At 36.5% G+C, this 19,941-nt stretch overlaps 1 protein-coding gene and 1 long non-coding RNA gene across 2 annotated transcripts in view; one reads left to right on the plus strand and one right to left on the minus strand.

Moving 5' to 3' along the window:
- The window catches only part of LOC146973999 (heat shock 70 kDa protein 4-like), a 32,180-nt gene extending 19,989 nt beyond the window's left edge, over positions 1-12,191 (minus strand). Inside the window, exons 1-7 of the mRNA XM_085796982.1 lie at positions 11,886-12,191; positions 9,390-9,447; positions 9,136-9,276; positions 7,062-7,184; positions 3,794-3,893; positions 2,754-2,887; positions 1,622-1,866 (exon numbers count right to left, since the gene is read on the minus strand). Of these exons, the coding sequence (XP_085653108.1) occupies positions 1,622-1,866; positions 2,754-2,887; positions 3,794-3,893; positions 7,062-7,184; positions 9,136-9,276; positions 9,390-9,447; positions 11,886-11,992 (908 nt within the window). The 5' untranslated portion in view covers positions 11,993-12,191. The remainder of the gene's footprint in view (positions 1-1,621; positions 1,867-2,753; positions 2,888-3,793; positions 3,894-7,061; positions 7,185-9,135; positions 9,277-9,389; positions 9,448-11,885) is intronic.
- The window catches only part of LOC146973998 (uncharacterized), a 127,042-nt gene that overhangs the window by 33,429 nt on the left and 73,672 nt on the right, over positions 1-19,941 (plus strand). The window lies entirely within an intron of this gene.

Raw genomic sequence — 19,941 nt, forward strand, 5'->3', positions numbered from 1 at the left:
TGCACTGTTTTTAACGAATGTACGGTGTCCTTGAGTGTTTAGAAAGGCGCCTACAAATAAAATGTATTATTATTATTATTAAAATTAAAAATGTTTATGTAACACATTATTTATTTAATTCACTGGCAACCAACAGGCAGATGGCTTTAAGCCTTGAATAATGTTAAGGGTCAAACGTGACCCATTTTTACATTGGAGAACAGTAAAAACACCAACACTTCACCTTTGGCCTGAAATGTGATGACTAACTAACTAATGTGACCCAGAATAGACAAACATGGAAATATTTAAACTTCTTTAGGGTTATCTGCAGAGAAACTCCTTCATTTCACCAATATTTAGTTCTGATAGGCTAGTGCTATTCCCCTCTGAGTCCGGGGTTAGCTGTTATCAACATCCGGGGTCTGTAGGTTGACCTACTGACCTGGATGATGTCATCTCTGAGCGCCGCGCGGCTTGTTGCTAATGCTAATGCTACGGTTCGTTTCTGCGTGTTTCTGACTTGTCAGAACAAAATGAGCAGCTGGATGAAGTTCAGCTTCCTCAGGCTTCCTCTCCTCAACCTGGACTCACTAAAGCTCCGGCTAGTTGAGATAAAAATGGACCCGAATGCCGAAGCAGAATGATTATTATCAGAATGAGCTGCGCGGCGCTCAGAGATGACATCATCCAGGTCAGAGGTCAGTAGGTCAACCTACAGACCCCGGATGTTGATAACAGCTAACCCCGGACTCAGAGGGGAATAGCACTAGCCTATCAGAACTAAATATTGGTGAAATGAAGGAGTTTCTCTGCAGATAATGTGTTATTTCAGGGTTTATACAGGAATCTTGAAGTTAATTTTAAAACCTTTTTAAGACTTTTTCAAGACCTTTTCAACATTTTTTAATACCTCACCGCCGCTTCAAGCTGTTACCATTTATATCGGTGACACTTTTAACTTAACAGTTCTAGTTTGTGATAAAGACTCTATAGACCACTATGATACAACAGAATTCAAAAAAGTCAAAAATAATAAATCAAAGGCAAAGTTTATCAAAAAAAAAACATTGTTGTTTTTGTTTTATTGAGAGTGGAGCAATCTTCTTTTCTTTTTCATGAACCGGTTCATCTTTGTTTTTTAATAAAACGAATAAATTCACACACTTCCGCAATGTTTTTTAGGACTCAAACTCTTGGACAGCTAATTCAGAAAAAAAACCTTCAATATTTAAGACTTTATAAAGTTGTGAAAAGACTTTTTAATACTTTTTAAGGGTCTTAATTTTCCTAAGATTGGATTCCCTGTATTTAGAGGCTGCATTCTGCTGCCCTGTAGACTCCATTATACGGATATACGCGGCTCTCGGCTGCAGCTCATTTCATCACAACCACTTGTAACGACACCATTTTGTTGTTTGTCATTTATCTAATTCTGTAAGTTATTGTATTATGTTTTGATTGTCATATATGAGTGTCTGGACCCCAGGAAGAATAGTCCTTACCAAGGTGAGGACTAATGGGGATCCATAATAAAAACTAAAAAAAAAAACAAAGTTATCTGGGGGAGGAAATGATCGGATTTTATGGTAGAAATAAGGTCCAGGTTGTAAAAAAAAACGGCAATTATCCTTTAACTCACCTGTTGAGTTTGCCGGAGACGTCGATGTCGTTCATGAAGCACTCGATGTTGAGCGGCAGGTCGGAGGAGTTGGCGCTCATCAGCTTCTTCAGCTTCTCACACTCCTGGTGCAGTCGGACCAGCGCCCGCGGCTTCGACTTCACGTCCAGCTTGTACTTCTTCCCAAACTCCTCGCAGAAGTAGTTGACCAGGATGTCGTCAAAGTCCTTCCCCCCGAGCTCCGAGTCGAACGCCGTGGCCAGGACCTGGTGGGGGAGTGGATTATTAATCATTCATTTTCATTTCATTTCATTTCATTTCAAACCTGGGATTAAAAAGAGGCAGGATGAAGAGAATTTATAATACCTGCTCCTTTCTTAAAACAAAACAAAACAAAAATTAACCGATTTACTTGTCTTTTTCATTACACATGTTTTTATAATATTCTCCTATTTTTTTGCTTTTACATCCTCTTAAACTGTGAAATAATTGTACAGCTTTGTTCTTCAACTGTTAAGGATTTCCATATTTTGACACCAACCACAAAAATACACATTTGTTTTAACTTTAGTCTTTGCAATTTGGTGTTTGAAATAAAAAATAATATTCTGTGATATATATACAGTAGATATATGGATATATAGAGTAACCAGGAAGCTAAAAAGAGAAAAGACAGTATTGTAATTAAGGGGTGGGATTATATAAACTCATACTTCTTCCCACTCATATACTCATATATATATATTATGTTGTTTGTGGTTAGATTGTTTCTTGGTTGTTTTCTTTGTCACATATTCAAATAAAGAATAAAGAAAGAAAAAAGAAAGAAACTGATACAAATAACTTTAACTAAAATTAGCTGTAACTAACTAGTGTGGATAAATATTTACTATACTCTACTGTATCATATATATTTATATATTATTTGCATGTATTTAATCACATTTCAACAGGTCAAAGTCAGAGTTTGTAAAAGCAGCTGTGAAGCAAAGCGCCCCGAGGTTTTCCTCCTGGTTTATAAAAAACGTTTGAATAATAAATACATTCCCTCTAAGTCCTAAACCATGAACCAGTGATTAACAACCATGTTAATGCCGTGTGTTGTTCTTCTTTTCCAAGTGGACACAAATTATTCATGGCCTCATTCATTCACCTTCAGCTTCCCCTTGTTGAAGGCGCACACCGACACCTGGTAACCGGAGTGGCCGACGTCCACGAACACCACCATCCGGGGCTTCTCCTCCGGCGCCGGCAGGTCCTGCTTGTAGATGCCGTACGCCAGAGTCACTGAGGGAAACAGGCAGGGTGTGTGTTAGTGTGTGTTAGTGTTGTGTGGATGCATCAATGCAGCAGGAAACACAACAGTGAATTTCAGGAATAAAAAAAATATACAGCTCTGGAAAAAATGAAGAGACCACTTCAAAATGATCAGTTCCTCTGGTTTTACTATTCATAGCTATGTGTGTTTGAGTAAAATGAACACTTTAGTTTCATTCTATAACCTACTGACAAATTTTTTTCCCCAAATTGGAAATAAAAATATTGTCATTTAGAGCATTTATTTATTTGCAGAAAATGGCAACAGGTCAAAATAACAACAAAGTTCTGGTGTTTTCAGACCAAAGAAAACAAGTTCATATTCATTTTAAAACAACACAACACTACTTTTTAAACTTAGGAAGAGTTTAGAAATCAAAATTGGTGGAATAATCCCAATTTTTAATCACAGCAGTGTTTTTTTTATTTATTTATAATCTTTCTTCCTCATTAAATATGATTTGGTTCAGGTGCTCAGCTCAGTAGAGTGAGGTGTGTGGAAGAGGCGGACGGATACCGAGTTGGTTAGTTCCAGATAAACGGCTTGATGGACTGAAAATAAAATGTGTATACAGCATAACGTACGGGTGTTTTATTTAGTGACGGGACTTCTTGAGTCAAGTAACGGAGTATTTTAATGTCAGTAACGGTAACGGTGTTATAATGGAGGAAACAGTAACTTACGTAGTTTCTTTTCTAATTTCCTTCTTTCTTTCTGTGTTTGCTGGTTTTATACAGGTCTGTTTAATGTTTCATCATGTTTTTTCTTTATTTCCATGTCTCATATATCTTGAGGTCAGCCCTGGACTTTTGTTTTTGCCTCTGTTCATGTTCATATTGATCTGATTCTTGTTCCAATAAAAACACGTGACGTACCTGCTGTGGTCTCGTTCATTAGTCGTAGGCAGTTGAGACCTGCGATCTGAGCGGCGTCCATCACAGACCGTCGCTCTGCATCGGTGAAATAACTCGGGACCTGGAGAGAAGGAGGGAAAAGTGAAGAAGTGAAGGATTTGAAAAGCAAAAAACGCCAACTTTTTTTTCTTCTTGTCTTGCCTCACTCATGAGTCCATGACCAGCAGATAGACACCATCCTTTCCACTGTGCGTGCAGTAACCATGGAGATAGAGCCGTATCGCCGTAATTAGCTTAGCTCAAACACTGGAAGTGTATGGGTAGTGTTAGCCTGCCTCCACCTAAAGTCACTAATTAGCTTAGCTCAAACACTGGAAGTGTATGGGTAGTGTTAGCCTGCCTCCACCTAAAGTCGCTAATTAGCTTAGCTCAAACACTGGAAGTGTATGGGTAGTGTTAGCCTGCCTCCACCTAAAGTCACTAATTAGCTTAGCTGAAACACTGGAAGTGTATGGGTAGTGTTAGCCTGCCTCCACCTAAAGTCATCAGAGAAACTCTTCAGCAACTCTAAACGGAAACCGGCGGGCCGATCTTCGTCTCAGAGCTGACAAAACTCTCCGGTAAGGCATCTTGAGCGGTCAAATGCCGCTAACGGGACGAGATCGGTCAAAACGGAGGGTTCAAGCAAAGACGCTTTATTTTGGTTCAAGCTAGCTACGTCGAGGGTAGTTAGCTTCCTATTTCAAAGTAAAAGCACAAATTCTATGGTCATGGTTTTCTGTATGTAAAGGGCAACGGGTGTTTTATTTTGTGAAAGTAACCGGAAGTGCGTCGGTCACAACGGCTAGTTTGAGTAGCGCCGAATTCGTCCGAACAAAATTGTAAACAGCTGGTATTTAGACAAATTAACGACACACTGCTGATCTAAACGGCTACTTTCTCTCCTAAACATGTTTGAAATGTGGATAAAGTGATATATTTACAGAGTTTAGAGCTGAAATGAAACCAGCTTCTGACTGCTGATTTCAGCTCGGGTAGGAGGCAGGCTAACACTACCTATACACTTCCAGTGTTTGAGCTAAGCTAATTAGCGACTTTTAGGTGGAGGCAGGCTAACACTACCCATACACTTCCAGCGTTTGAGCTTAGCTAATTAGCGACTTTAGGTGGAGGCAGGCTAACACTACCCATACACTTCCAGCGTTTGAGCTAAGCTAATTACGGGCGGTACGGCTCTATCTCCCTTGTTACTGCACGCACAGTCGAAAGGATGGTGTCTATCTGCTGGTCATGGACTCGGGAGTGAGGCAAGACACGAGAAAAATTGTTTTTGGTGTATCCCTTTAATGTGTTCACTGTGAACACTAACGATCCGTGACTCGTCGCCTGCATCACAAGACGTCTGGGTAATATTACCGTGTTAGTAACTCCGGGCTCCAAAACAAAACATCTCCTTGTGGAAAAAAAAAAAAAAGCTGGAGGACTAAATTTAACTATTGGCTGCAGTAATAATAATATCAACAACACAGATTCAGGCCGCAGCAGTCGAAGTAACCGACTGTGTGAGATGATCTATCTGTGACGTTACATAACAGTTGTTGCTGCTGGTGACTTCATACACACACTTCCCACTCTTCACCGACAACAAGCTGCCAGAGAGGAAATAAAGTTACAAGACAGGACATGTGGTTTGGAGCTCAGAGCTCGACGTGTCACATCAACAGGTGGTCGTACATTTATACAGCAGCTTCTGTTGGCAGCTAAATGAGCCCGTTTCTTTACCCAGGATATTTATAGCAGGACATAGACGCACAAACGCAACGCAGCGTTAACTTCGAAGCACAGAACGGCATCAAGTCGTGCATATGTAAAGTGTCCTGAAGTTAGTGTTAGTGTCACGGCTTTGAAGAAACGATGCACAGGGATTCCTACATGTTCAAATATTTAGATTAAATAACATAGAAAACTTCCTGTTGGAGCTGGAACAGACAGAAAACCAATGTGTTTCTATTTAAAGAGGTCGGTAAAATAAAAATACGATGAACAAATGCATTAATTACTAATCAATAATGAATGTATTCACTTGACTTGGATAGTCCAGTCCATCTCTATGTATATATATGTCTGTATTTAATGAGTGAGTATTATACATTATGGATATCAACACATGTGTATGTATATAAGGTATTAATCTTATTTATTGTTTTCAGTTTAGTTAGAAATCAGTGTTTAAAACTGAGTTATCTTGTTCTGTTGTGCAACTTTCTCTCTTTTCAATATTGTAGGTAAAATCAGCTGCAGCTTCAGCCTGCGCCTTTTCAGCCCCACTTTCCCGGGGCACGTCCAAATCCTCCGCGGCCGGCTCGCAGCCTGCAGCGATCGTTTCGGCGTCTGATCTATTTTGTGCACGAGCCGCGAGCGATCGCGTCAAGCCGGGCACAAAGAAACACGAGAGAATCCGGTCAAATAAAACACCGCGATTGACAAATACATGAGACCAATGTGTGTATGTTTGTAGCCTATTTGTGTTTATTAATCTAAACAGAGCGCGAGAGATGAACACACATACAGAGCTGAGGGGCAGAAGCGCTTCGCTTCTCGACCCCCCCCCCCCCCCCCAATAGCGCATATGTTTATTACCGTCACAAGGCGACCTGCCCAGCGCGAGAGAGAGAATCGCGGCCGCCACAGAGTCGTTAATTATCTGGATGCGGTGGTTTATAAGTTTCGTTTTTACTGAGGAGGAACTATGAACAACTCAGCTGTGATTGAAAAGCACCTAAACCGAGTCGAGAGCTGTAACTGTGTAGTGGAAAGGGGTGCAAAGTAATGGTAACTGGTAGTGTACACCCTGCTTTAAAAATTTTAAATCATCATTCTGAAGGTGTGGCAGCTTTTATTTTGCCGTGGCGGTGCGCCACGATCAATTACATGTAGAGGAAACCCTGTAATGAGTAGTTAGTGAGGAACTGAGGTACACAAAGTTATACTAGTAACTGAGGAACTAATGAGGAACTAACTATTACTTAATCATTAGTTACCCTTTTTCTGTACCCTAAAGTAAAGTGAGACATCAAAATGAGTACCTACTCTAATTTTGTACCTTAGTTCCTCAGTAACTACTCATTAGTTCCTCAGTAACTACTCTTATACTTTGTGTACCTTGTAGTAAAGTGTTACCCTCCTACCCTCTGAAAGGTTTTTCAGAGTTCCTGCCGACAGTGTGAGATGTTGCAGATGTTGCAGATGTTACAGATGTGTTCAGATGTGTTGAGGTGTGAGTTCTTACAGAGATGACGCAGTCGGCCACCGGTTTCTTCAGCGCTCCTTCAGCCGTCTCCTTGAGCTTGTTGAGCAGCATCCCGGTGACCTGCTCGATGCTGAACACCTTCTCCTCCTCCATGTACATCACCTGCAGAGAGACGGTCACACATCTAGATTCATCATCTCATTCACTAATCTAGATTCATCATTTCATTCACTAATCTAGATTTATCATTTCATTCACTAATCTAGATTTATCATTTCATTCAAACTTCTAGATTCATCATTTAATTCACTAATCTAGATTTATCATTTAATTCACTAATCTAGATTCATCATTTCATTCACACATCTAGATTTATCATTTCATTCACTCATCTAGATTTATCATTTCATTCAAACTTCTAGATTCATCATTTAATTCACTAATCTAGATTCATCATTTAATTAACTGACAGGTCGACGATTCAATCTCTAACTACTCAGAATAAAAACACATGTTTTCTAATCTGAGATGAGTGAGACCAGAAGTTTACGTTACATCTAAAAACACCCGTAAACTAAACTCACATCATTGTCATCTTTTACCATTTTCACACACACATTTTGTCAGTTGCATTGTATTGTATTGTTGTCGATATGTTTATTGTGTAATGTTCATTTTGCTGAAGCGTCTTGGCCAGGTCCAGGCTTGAATTTTGTTCTCAAACATTTTACCTGTTTTAATAGTCTAGATTTTATTTTATTATAGGTATTATCTGTTTTAATGTATGTTTAATGTTTTACTATTTTAGGTTTTATATTAATTTTTAAAAATTGTATGTTTTTATGTTGTTTTTTCCCCCCGTTTCCAATTCTTATTGTTACGGTAAATGTTTTGTTTTTATGTAAAGCACATTGAGTTGCCCCTTGGTATGAAATGCGCGATATAAATAAAGCTGCCCTGCAGTAATCTGTTATTCTATCCAGCAGGCAGAGAGCACAGTGGGGTTTTTTATTTTTTACGTAATTTATATAACTTATGATATATATATATATATATTTATTTAGTACTCAATGTCTTGTATGCTGCTGTTACAAACTAATTTCCCCTCTGGGATAAATAAAGTGTAAATTAAGTATAAGTTGCCTTGCCTGGATAAATAAAGGTTAAATAAATGAATTAAGTAGATAATGCTCATAAGACACAAATACAACTAGTTAAAGATGTAGAAGTCTGTTTTTAAGAGGAAGAGCTGTGATCAGAGGACAGAGTTATGTGGAGCAGGTAATAGTGGATAAGGCAATTTGTTCAGGAATGAGCCACTGAGCTTTTTTTGTGCTTTTCTCTCTCTGTTAAATTTCTCATGACCGTCCCTTTTCTGTTGTTGTTGCTGTTTTCAATTGGCCTAGTTCAGCGTAACAACAACAACACCCTGGTTATTAACTGGTCTTACTTTTAACAACATGCTGCAAAACGACTGACTGGGTCCTTATATTATATTATATTATATTCTGTTGTATTTATGAATGAGTCCAGTTCTCAGGGTTCCTACAGCTTAAGCCAAGTTAAATTTAAGACTTTTTAAGACTTTTTTAAAGCCACTTGAAATGAAATTTAAGACCGACTTCATAATAAACACAAATGCAGAAAAAAGAAAAAAAAACACCACATCAATTACATAGGGTTATAGGGACAATTTGACCCACTTTCCTATGTGACCCAAGGTAAAGTGACTGCTACATGAACATTGGATTGTGTCTCTTTCCAGCTGTCCTTTCAAAATAAATGCATAAAAAGTCAGAAAAAAAAAAAAACACTGACTCGGGAGCTGGAGGCGGTGAGAAATTTAGCATTGACGGCCGCCACTAACTTCTCTATGTCGGCTTGTTACCAATTATTTTGAGATTTGAGACTAATTACAACCATAAAATACCACTTATCATGTGTTAACATTTTTAAGACTTTTGAAAAATTGATTTAAGACATTTTAATGCCAATTAAGGCCTTGTTTTTAGATGAATGAATTCAATGACTTTTAAGACTTTTTAAGGATTCGTAAGAACCATGAGTTCTGTTTGTTATTCTTTCTTCTTTATTCTTTCTTCTTTCTTCTCACCTTGATGCCGGTGGACCCAGACGGCATCTGTGCCAGGTCGAACACCAGCTTGGACTTGGTGGACTGGATGTACGGGTCTGAGAACGAGCGGCCATGGAAGCGCTTGAAGCCCTGAACCGTGTTCTTACAGTTGGTCACCACCTGTCCACAAGTTCAAGTTATTATTGTAATGAGCAGAAACCGTGGTGAAAAATTCTACTGTTTTCATTCTGGCTGCAAAGAAAATAACATTATACTATATATAGTTGTTTTACCTGGCTCTTTGCAGCAGCTCCTATCGATCGGTTTCGTGGTCCGAATGAAACAAATGACCTGGAAGGACGACGACAGAAAGTGTTAAGACACAACCTGACATGTTAATATTAAAACTCTTTGACATGCTGTATTGTTAATTTATCAATTTTTCATGTTGAATTTCTTTGTTCAAACTGCAAAAACTATAATATTATGTTGGATGCTGCAGTGATCATTTAATAGGTTTTGTTTCTTAATGTTTATGTGATGCTAACTGATTGAAACAGATGTTATTCCCATTATTCACACATGAAAAAGTATATATTTCTATGATGTAGGATGTGAAATACAAAATGCAGGTGCACATGTTGTGCTTTACAGAACTGTATGTTCTTGATACTATGAGAGTTTTTCTAAAAATAGACATTTGAAAACAAAACAATACAGTTTCCCAATATCTCACAATATAAAACCAGACTTTTGCCAACACACGGCCCTTTTTATCATAATAATAAAACATTAGAAGTTTGTCTGAGTCATGCATGTGTTTGTAATTACACCCCAGACAGATTTTCTTGCTGGTTTACTTGTTACATGTTGGTGTCGTTCCCGTTCATTCCTACACATGTCGTGACATTTCAGGGCCCAGCCCACATGAACCTGACATTTTCCTGCCTACAACAGCAACAACTCTGTCTGTTTGGGTTTGTATAAAGGTGAAATACACCCAGTATCAGGATCTAGAGACTGCAGCAGCCATGTTAATATATCTGTTGTTACATAAACGCAAAATCTTTCACAATGGGCCAAAATGGAGCCAGCGGCTGCACACAGGAGGACAGGCCTGGTGAATTTCATGTGTCACGGTTCACTCAGTGCGATATAAAGTATAAACAATGTGAAGTGGTGTGTGGTCAGTCCACTTGTATCCCAGCAGACTGCGGTGTCTAAACACGACGCCTGTTATCCTCCTCAGAGTTTCAACGCTACGAGTCAGTCAGTCCGTCAGTGCAACGAGGAGCTGAACATCGAGTAGTAAAGTTGTATGATGTCGTGTTTTTGGGTCATTTTTAGTGACGTGAGGAGAGAAAACACAAAGAAAAACACCCTGCAGAGGTTAAAAGCTAGAAAATGACAACAATACTTTTAGGGACGCACATATTTGTGGGCTTGTTTTGCGGGTGAAGCTTCTAAAAAGGTAGTTTTAATCAATATACTTGTAGTATTAGTAGTAGTATACTATCACAACCATAAGATTTGATATTGTAATTAAAGATAAGCGTCAGATTATGTCACTAAGAGACTGGAAGCAGCAAATTACACTTTTTATTGCATAATAAAATAGAGTTTGGTACTAATTTCATTTTTTTGTTTGTTTGTAAAACTCTCCAGAAATCTCAGATGCTATAAATCACTTATTAATATCCATAAGGTCTAAATATTTATTCATCTGCACAGCCAAGAAACCTAAACGCTCAATTAATTTCCTCTCACTATCTTTTATGTTGTTGTTTTATATAGCCTAATATATCAACTTATTAACAGTTAGAGTCAATTGTAAAGTTAAAAAAGAAAATGCATGGATGGTGTGTTTTGTTTTCTTCTTAATAGAAGGTTTGAACTGATTTAAAGCAACTTATTAATTCTCTCAATCCTGCAATGGACATAAATAAAATGGGAAAAAATCGCAAGAATATCTCAAGAAACAAAGTAAGCATGGTAGAAATTAATATTTATTAACATCCCATTACATTTGTTATTATTTTTAATAGATATGATATGAATACAAGACCTATAACTACTGTAGGTACAAAGTGTTGTATGTATCCCCTTGAATAAGCAGTGATTAGAAGAATATAAAGACACTATAATGGTGTAATTCTTTAGCTATACACATAAAATAAGTTTAATATAATTTAATATAATCTAATTTGATTTAATATGTTATTAAACAGCTCGTCTTCAGGTGCTAAACTCTTTAAGAAACTAAAATTGCTAGAATGTTCCAACAAGCGATTGGCTGCTGTTGTCATCGACAACGTAAGGAAAAGACGTTCACTTTGCTGCACAGGGACACACCGGGTGGGCGGGGCTCTCTGGAACACAACAGTAGTGGAAGGGAAGCACCGCCCGCCCGCGTCCACCGGGCGTCGTTCTCAAACCGCACACGATCGTTAGTTGGAAACTAAAAGCTTAAGCTAACTCGGTAGCTGCCTGGTGGAGGATAAAACGAGTTGTATTTGTTTAATAACCAACTCTACGTGGTTTCTAATTCACTACCGCGATAGAAAACGAACGTTTAACTCATTTTACTTCATGTTGAAATTAAAAATCATTAGTCAACACGACAGAATTAGTCGGTAAAACAGCATTCACGTGCACCCGGCGGACAGATAGATAACAGTTAACGTTAGATAGATAGACAGAAAGAAACAAAAAGACCTATTTTTCTGCAGTTTCTCAACCAAATACAACCCCAGCCCATAATAATCTCTCCCATTTCGTGTCCTACTCACGGTGTACATCTGTCACTGTACTCGTTGGCCACTGTCTCGATGCCTCCAGCTCGGGCTACCGCTACATAGCAGCTCTGGAAGCCCAAGTCAAACCCCACCACTGACATCTTCTGCTGCTGCGATGAGGAAAATAAATCAAACTAAATAATAAAAATATAAAAACGTATCGTTGCTGCGGCTTTAAGACGGAGGACTCGGTTGTTCTGGTTAAGTAGGGCTACTTCTAGTCATAATCCACCACGCCGCCGCCGCCGCTGACTGACTATTACCGGTGTCTCTGATCTGCAGCAGCCGAGCCAGAGCAGCCAGGCAGCAAGGTGGTCACACGAGATCTCGTCGTCGACTCAGTTATCGCGAGATTTGCCGAGTTCTAGATAACTCTGGACCTTTCTACGACCATGTGAGTGAGAGGTTGTACTGTACTGTTCTGTTCTCAGAAAACTCCAGATTTAAGTGGAAATGTCTTGAAGTTTCTGAACCCTTACCCATCATAATGATTATTATCAATTATTTTTTATTTTTAAGATTTAGAAAAACTAATCTCAAGGCTGTTTATAATGTGAACTCTGTGTGTGTCTGCCTGTGGGGATCAATTGTAGGTACAGTAGGAAAACAAAAATAGACTGGGTGTTGGTTGGAGGTATGAAGTCATATGTTAAAAGTTTACCACACACGACACGAAGCCACGCATTCATTTCTGACACAACATATTCATTGCAATATTTATTGGTTAGATAGATGTTTGGTATAAAAACACCATACATTTAGATTGGCCAGACAGATGAAGTAGTAAGCAGTGATTAAAAAAATATAAAGACACTATAATGGTGCAATTCTTTAACTATACACATAATAAAATTAGTTTTTGAAGTCTAACTGTGTCTGCATTTGGGACTACTGATGAAAATTAGCATTTGTGCTAAGTCCAGTGCATTTACATTTATGTTTAATGCAATTGATTAATGTGCATTGTCCCAATTCAATAAATAAATGAATGAATGAAATGAAGTAGATCTTAAATTGGCTTTGTAAGAATGTAAAAAAAAACAAAAAACAGAAAATGTAAAAACACATATCATACCATCCAGCACATGCAATTACATATATTAAAGTACTATACGTTATATGTTAATTATAAAGAACATATACACAAATACATAGGACTGAAACATTAAAAATGTGTATTTAGCATGTGATTATGCTGTTTGACATTTTTAAGAGAAACCAAAAATGTGACAGAAAGTTATTCCCTGTAAATCCCTGTTTACACTTCATTTTTAAGCATTATAAAAACCTTTTATTGTCTATTTATAAGCATTATACAAACTTTTAGCGTCTATTAATTTAAACTGTTTGGCCACAAAAAAGCAACAGCAAAACTGTTCATGTGAAAAATACCAAGCAGCAAATTACATTAATATAAATATCAGTTGTGTGGCATACTTTTATACTCACAATATGAGGTTTAAATTGAGGATTGGTTTATATTTTCATTGTCAAAAGACGACGTGTTTAAAACTTCCCTGTTTGTCCTGCAATTATGGAAAGTTGTTTTATTCAGTTCAATAAATGTGGGATGGCAGAACTGAATTCAGGCCAGCAGCTCTAAGTGTGAAGTCATGTGCACCACTACAGTCCTACACCTGTATGGACTTGACTCACCATCCATTCAGCATGCTTTCAAAGTGGATTTAACTAATAATTCTAATGTTTTTAGTTGTATAAATCAAAATCAACATACTATGTAAACCTGTAATAACAAATCTGGATATTTCTTTCTTTCTGCCTGTGTGGACAAAGCTCAAACACAAACACAAAGCCTTGTTCTGATAAAGGAGTGGTGGTGAAACGATGTCTCACTTCACTTCACATGACTCACGGGTTTGGACGTCGACAGAAAATCTGTGTCACGTTACGTCGACTACACGTGGAGGTTTAGTTTCATTCCTCGTGTAGTGAAGAGCAAAAGCTGCTGATCCTCCCTGTTTTACATTCATCTCACCATCACAAACTACTGTACAAGGACTGAACATGTTTTGTTGGTGGATTACATGAACATGAACATGCAGCTCTGACAGAAAGCAGCTCCATGGGTGGGTGTGTGATGACAGTTGAATGGTGGGAGGGAGTGTGCGCTGCGTTGGTGACACAGATAAAGACGGACGAATGCTGATCTGCAGCAACTGTTTGCACAGGATTTAAAAAAAAATACTTCCAAGAACAAAAAGGTTGTTGAAAAGAAAATGTTTGAGCATCTGTAACGGTAGAATTTGTACTTGTGTACAGTGATTTGTATGTGTGTAAGTATGAGTTTCATTAAATAATCCCAGTGGAGGTATGATTTGTAGTTGAAGGAAACAGAATCTGTGACTCGTCGTGGGGAAGATTCAAGCAGTTGTAAATAATTTTTGCACAAGTTCAAAATCAGATTTGCAAAGATTCAAATTTTGTCCACAACTTCCCATTGTTTGATACAGATGCACAAATATATTTTGCACCAAATATACTGAAACAATTGGAGAAAAAAAAGTGTGCAGGCCTGTTTTTTTAATCTGTGAGTTGTAAAATAGTATTTGTGCAGCTGTAATTACTCATTTGTGCATGTGTAAGTGTTGTGTTTTATTTTATCCCAGGGTTTAATCTTCTGTGTTTTAAAGACAACTGCACCAAAGCTTTATATATTTATTACAGTATTCTTCTTACTACTGTTATTCAAACCTTTTTATAAAATGGTGCTAATCATGGATCCCTCTTTAAAGGGATAGTTCAACATTTAGTCAGACCCTATAGTCATAAGAAGCACATTTCTCTCTGCAACAAAGTGGATGGTGAACAAAAAGGTTCATATAATAAATAAAATATATTAAGGAGAATAAAACGGAGAAGATATGAGGAGGTTTTTTCTTCCCTGTGTGTTTATTTTGTATGAAGTGGCCAGATTAAAAACATAAATGAATTTCATGCAGTAGATATCTAATTGACTGTCAGTCTTTATACAGTAGTTATGTAAAACTGAGAGTTTAGCAATGAGAGGACAAAAATAACCAATAAGTTATGATAATAACACTTTGTTAAACAATATGCTACGATGTTTAGCGCCAGAAAGTCAGTTCAATAAAAACAGATCAATAATAAAAAAAACACAAACTTTTAAACTTCTAATTCAAAGTGCAGCTCCTGTAGCTAAGCTAACGTTAGCCTGGATATTCTATGATACTTTACATTTACACGTTTATATAATATATAAACTGCATCTTATAAAACACAAAACACGTGTTAAAAGATAAATAAATAAATAAAAACTCTTATTTCTCTGACTCGCAGACATTTCCGGTTTGGAGCAGCGAAAGAAAACAACTTCCGCTGTGGAGGTGACGTCACTTCCGGTTTGGAGTAGATGAATCATGGCGGCGCCCATGGAGCTGCAGCGCTGCAGACAAGTCCCTGCTATAGATAGATAGATAGATAGATAGATAGATAGATAGATAGATAGATAGATATAAACAGAGATAGATAGATAGATAGAACGATAGATAGATAAATAGATAGATAGAACGATAGGTAGATAGATAGATAGATAGATAGATAGATAGATAGATATAGACAGAGATAGATAGATAGATAGATAGATAGATAGATAGATAGATAGATAGATAGATAGATAGATAGATAGATAGATAGATAGATAGATAGATAGATATAGACAGAGATAGATAGATAGATTGATAGATAGATAGGTAGATAGATAGGTAGATAGATAGATAGATAGATAGATATAAACAGAGATAGATAGATAGATAGATAGATAGATAGATAGAACGATAGATAGATAAATAGATAGATAGAACGATAGGTAGATAGATAGATAGATATAAACAGAGATAGATAGATAGATAGATAGATATAAACAGAGATAGATAGATAGATAGATAGATAGATAGATAGATAGATATAAACAGAGATAGATAGAACGATAGGTAGATAGATAGATAGATAGATAGATAGATATAGACAGAGATAGATAGATATAGACAGAGATAGATAGATAGATAGATAGATAGATAGATAGATAGATAGATAGATAGATAGATAGATAGATAGATAGATAGATAGATAGATAGATAGATATAGACAGAGATAGATAGATAGATTGATAGATAGATAGGTAGATAGATAGATAGATAGATAGATATAAACAGAGATAGATAGATAGATAGATAGATAGATAGATAGAACGATAGATAGATAAATAGATAGATAGAACGATAGGTAGATAGATAGATAGATATAAACAGAGATAGATAGATAGATAGATAGATATAAACAGAGATAGATAGATAGATAGATAGATAGATAGATAGATAGATATAAACAGAGATAGATAGAACGATAGGTAGATAGATAGATAGATAGATAGATAGATATAGACAGAGATAGATAGATAGATAGATAGATAGATAGATAGATAGATAGATAGATAGATAGATATAGACAGAGATAGATAGATAGATAGATAGATAGATAGATAGATAGATAGATAGATAGATAGATAGATAGATAGATAGATAGATAGATAGATAGATAGATAGATAGATAGATAGATATAGACAGAGATAGATAGATATAGACAGAGAAATAGAGAAATAGATAGATAGAAAGAAAGAGATAGATAGATAGATAGTTTTGAAAACGCGCTCTGTAACTAAATGAAGTGGATTGGGATTGGAAATGACAGATGATCTGACAGGGTGTTAATAAAGTTATTCTAATGTTTAATAATCCAGTGATGTCAGACTCTGATGATGATGATAAGTGTATAAATCATGTGAAAACATATAGTTTAGATAATAAAGTGTATTTTATAGCCGATGTGTTGTGTATATGTCAGACTTTACATTTACCATGTTGTTGCCGTTTCTCTTCCATCCCGTCCCTTCTGAGTTTTAAGACTTGGACTCTTTTAAACTTCAAAAACATTAATAACATCCTGATGTTTCTAGATATAATAAACCAACAGGAATGAAATGATTGAAACTATGACTTTGTTTTTGTCCACAAGCCGTTTCCTGAGCCATCTGTTTTTATTTATGATGATCATAATGATGATGAGGAGTTAAAGTCCCAAAACCAACGATTTGCAGCAGCAGAATAAAAAACCTCCTTAACTACTCAACTTTATAGTTTAGTAAATAATCAGAAACTACAGACAGTTCAGTCTGTAGTTTTAATTATGTTCACTGCTTTTCCCCAAACTCACTTGACTCAGTTTTATGAGTTTGTTTTTAATTTGCTTCTAGTAGATTTATCATCCTGGCTAAAAGAAAACATCAGCTTTGAGAATCTTGGTAACACTTTACAATAAGGGTCCCTTAATTAACATTAGTTAGTACATTATTAAGCATTAATTAACTGTTTACAGATATATTATCAATCATTATTTTGTATTACTTAGGATTATGAAACATTAATTAATGTAGCCTATTAGTAAGCAGTTAATTCATGTTTTGTACTCAAAGTTAGTTAATAAATTATTAAGTAATAATAAAAGTTGAATAATGTAATTAGTTATCATTATGTATGCATTACTCAGCATTAATTAACACATTAGTTCATATATTAATGCTTAATAATGTACTAACTAATGTTAATTAAGGGACTTATTATTATTGACCTTATTGTAAAGTGTTACCCAAATCTTTTACAACGTTGGTTTGGTTGGTAGAAGAGTCAGAGAAGAAATAAAACCAGTAGAACTCCTTTAAACATATCCATATATATTTTTATTCTCAATACGGCAAAATACAAAGAATATTCAAGACAGACTCTCATTAGTCACAATTAATACTCACTTCACAAGAATGCTTTTTAAATTACATAACCTAAGTTTGAAGATCAAACTCAATGAGTACCTTTAATCATATTGCATCCATTACATATAGTATCTCTATCATCAGTTCTCTTAAAACTAATCCAATTTTTAGACTATTGTACATGGTGTATGCTGCAGGTCGCACTTTTAGAAAAAGGTGTTATACAACATACTTGTATAAACTGCTACAACCGTTTGATGTGTAGAGAAATACCTCTGTTTCAAAAGACATGTTGGACCAATTGTTCAAAAGGGGACACATAGTAAACACATCTCTCTCTCTCTCTCTGAGGAAGAAACAGACGTGGTTTTACACAACACACTGTACACGTCATCCATCCATCCATCCATCCGTCATCCATCCATCCATCCGTCCGTCCATCCATCCCGTCAGATCGACAATATACATTTCATGAAAAGTTACACGAGGCCTCCATCCATATCAGATACAGAGAAGACAAAATATTCGCACTTGGATCTAGAGACATTAATGATTATGTGGCGACATGTGAAGCAGAAAAAGACACGTATACGACGAGCACGGTAAGAAACAAAAAGAACAAAAAAAACATAAAACAAGACTGATAGAAATCGGTCTGATAAACGAGAAGAAGAAGAAGAGTGTTTGGAAGAAGAAAAAAAGGACAGGAAAAAAAAAAAGCCCACAGAGAGAAAAAGAAAAAAAAAAAAAATGTGCATAAAGTATCTCACAAATGTATTTACAGGATCTTTAAATTTAATAAAAATGTCAACCTGTAGTAGAAATTCACCCTTAAAGAAATGTTATATTTACAATTTATACATTCTGTATTTAAATAGAAACATGCAAGTGTTAACATCTTCCTACTGAATGTCAAAAAAACTCATCTTACCCTGGATTCTTTAAAGTTAGAATTAATATTAATTACTACTTACAATGAAATCTCATCATGAACAACCCCCCCGGATACATTTTTTACATCTTCCTATTTCATAAAATGGTACTTCCTTTAAAAAAAAGGCAAAAATATAGAAAAAACAAAACGAAAAAAAAAGAAATATTAAGGAAAAGGGGCAGAAAAATAAATAAGTGTGAGTAGCAAACAGTTAAAAATTATTCTAATGCTAAATTTTGTACATGTGACTAGAAGAGGCGCGTAGAGGACCTGTACTTACAAAGTGTACCAGTGTATGAAGACGTCGACCGGCTGGAAAAACCCAACAAGAGTTCCTATGAGAAAAGTGGCTCCAGCTTTAAGTACAAAATGGCTCGAGCCATTCGTTTATAAAAAACAGATCTATATACATATATATATTTATATATATACTAAACCAGTACACAAAAAATTAGCAAAAGCTAAAGGCATTGGACACTTGAGTTCAACAGGTTTCTCGCTGAGGCGGAAAAAACACAAAAAAAAGAGAGAAAAAAGGGTAAAAAAAAAAAAAATCAATAATAAAAAAAAAAAATCCCGAAGCCTAAAAACAGAAACAGATCCTTTATTTGTTTTGTTTTTATTTTTGTTTTGTAAAAATCCTGCATAGATTTAAAATAATACCTCCTCTGACTTTCTCTGTTTCAAGTGCAAGAGGAAATAACAGTGTCTCCTCCTACGGGGAAGGAAGGAAGGGAGCCAAGGGAAGGAAACAAGGAAACGAGAATAAAAACAGGTCAAAGGTCAAAAACCTGGAGCACATAGTGATTCTGGTTTTTACTGAGATGAAAAGACGTTTTTCACCTAATTTAAAGGGATAGTTAAACGTTTTGGCAAATTGGCAAATTGGCCCATTGCCATAATCCCTATAGTCATAGCAGTAGGTTCGTTACCTTTAATTGTCGGTGCAAGCTGTTTTTAGAACGGTGGAGCAGAGCCGTGAGCTGCTCAGAGCTACGCTACGGAGGCTCATTATGGGATTTCTTGGTTTCAAACTCATCAAATACACAATCCAACAACTCCACAACGCTCTGGTGGACAAGTTGTGAGCTGCACATTCACCACGCTATGAGATAATAACACAACGTTACCACACAGAGTTGTTTTAGAGGGAAATACAGAGACTGTTGATGAAAAACTGTCCCTGAAGGCAACACGCATCAGCGGTTTTGCATGAATTTCCCTCTACAACAACTCTGTGTGGTAACGTTGTGTTATTATCTCATAGCGTGGTGAATGTGCAGCTCACAACTTGTCCACCAGAGCGTTGTGG

The sequence above is a fragment of the Trachurus japonicus genome, chromosome 14 (genome assembly GCF_045865225.1).
Source record: "Trachurus japonicus isolate A0001 chromosome 14, Traja_1.0".
In the NCBI taxonomy this organism is placed as follows: domain Eukaryota; kingdom Metazoa; phylum Chordata; class Actinopteri; order Carangiformes; family Carangidae; genus Trachurus; species Trachurus japonicus.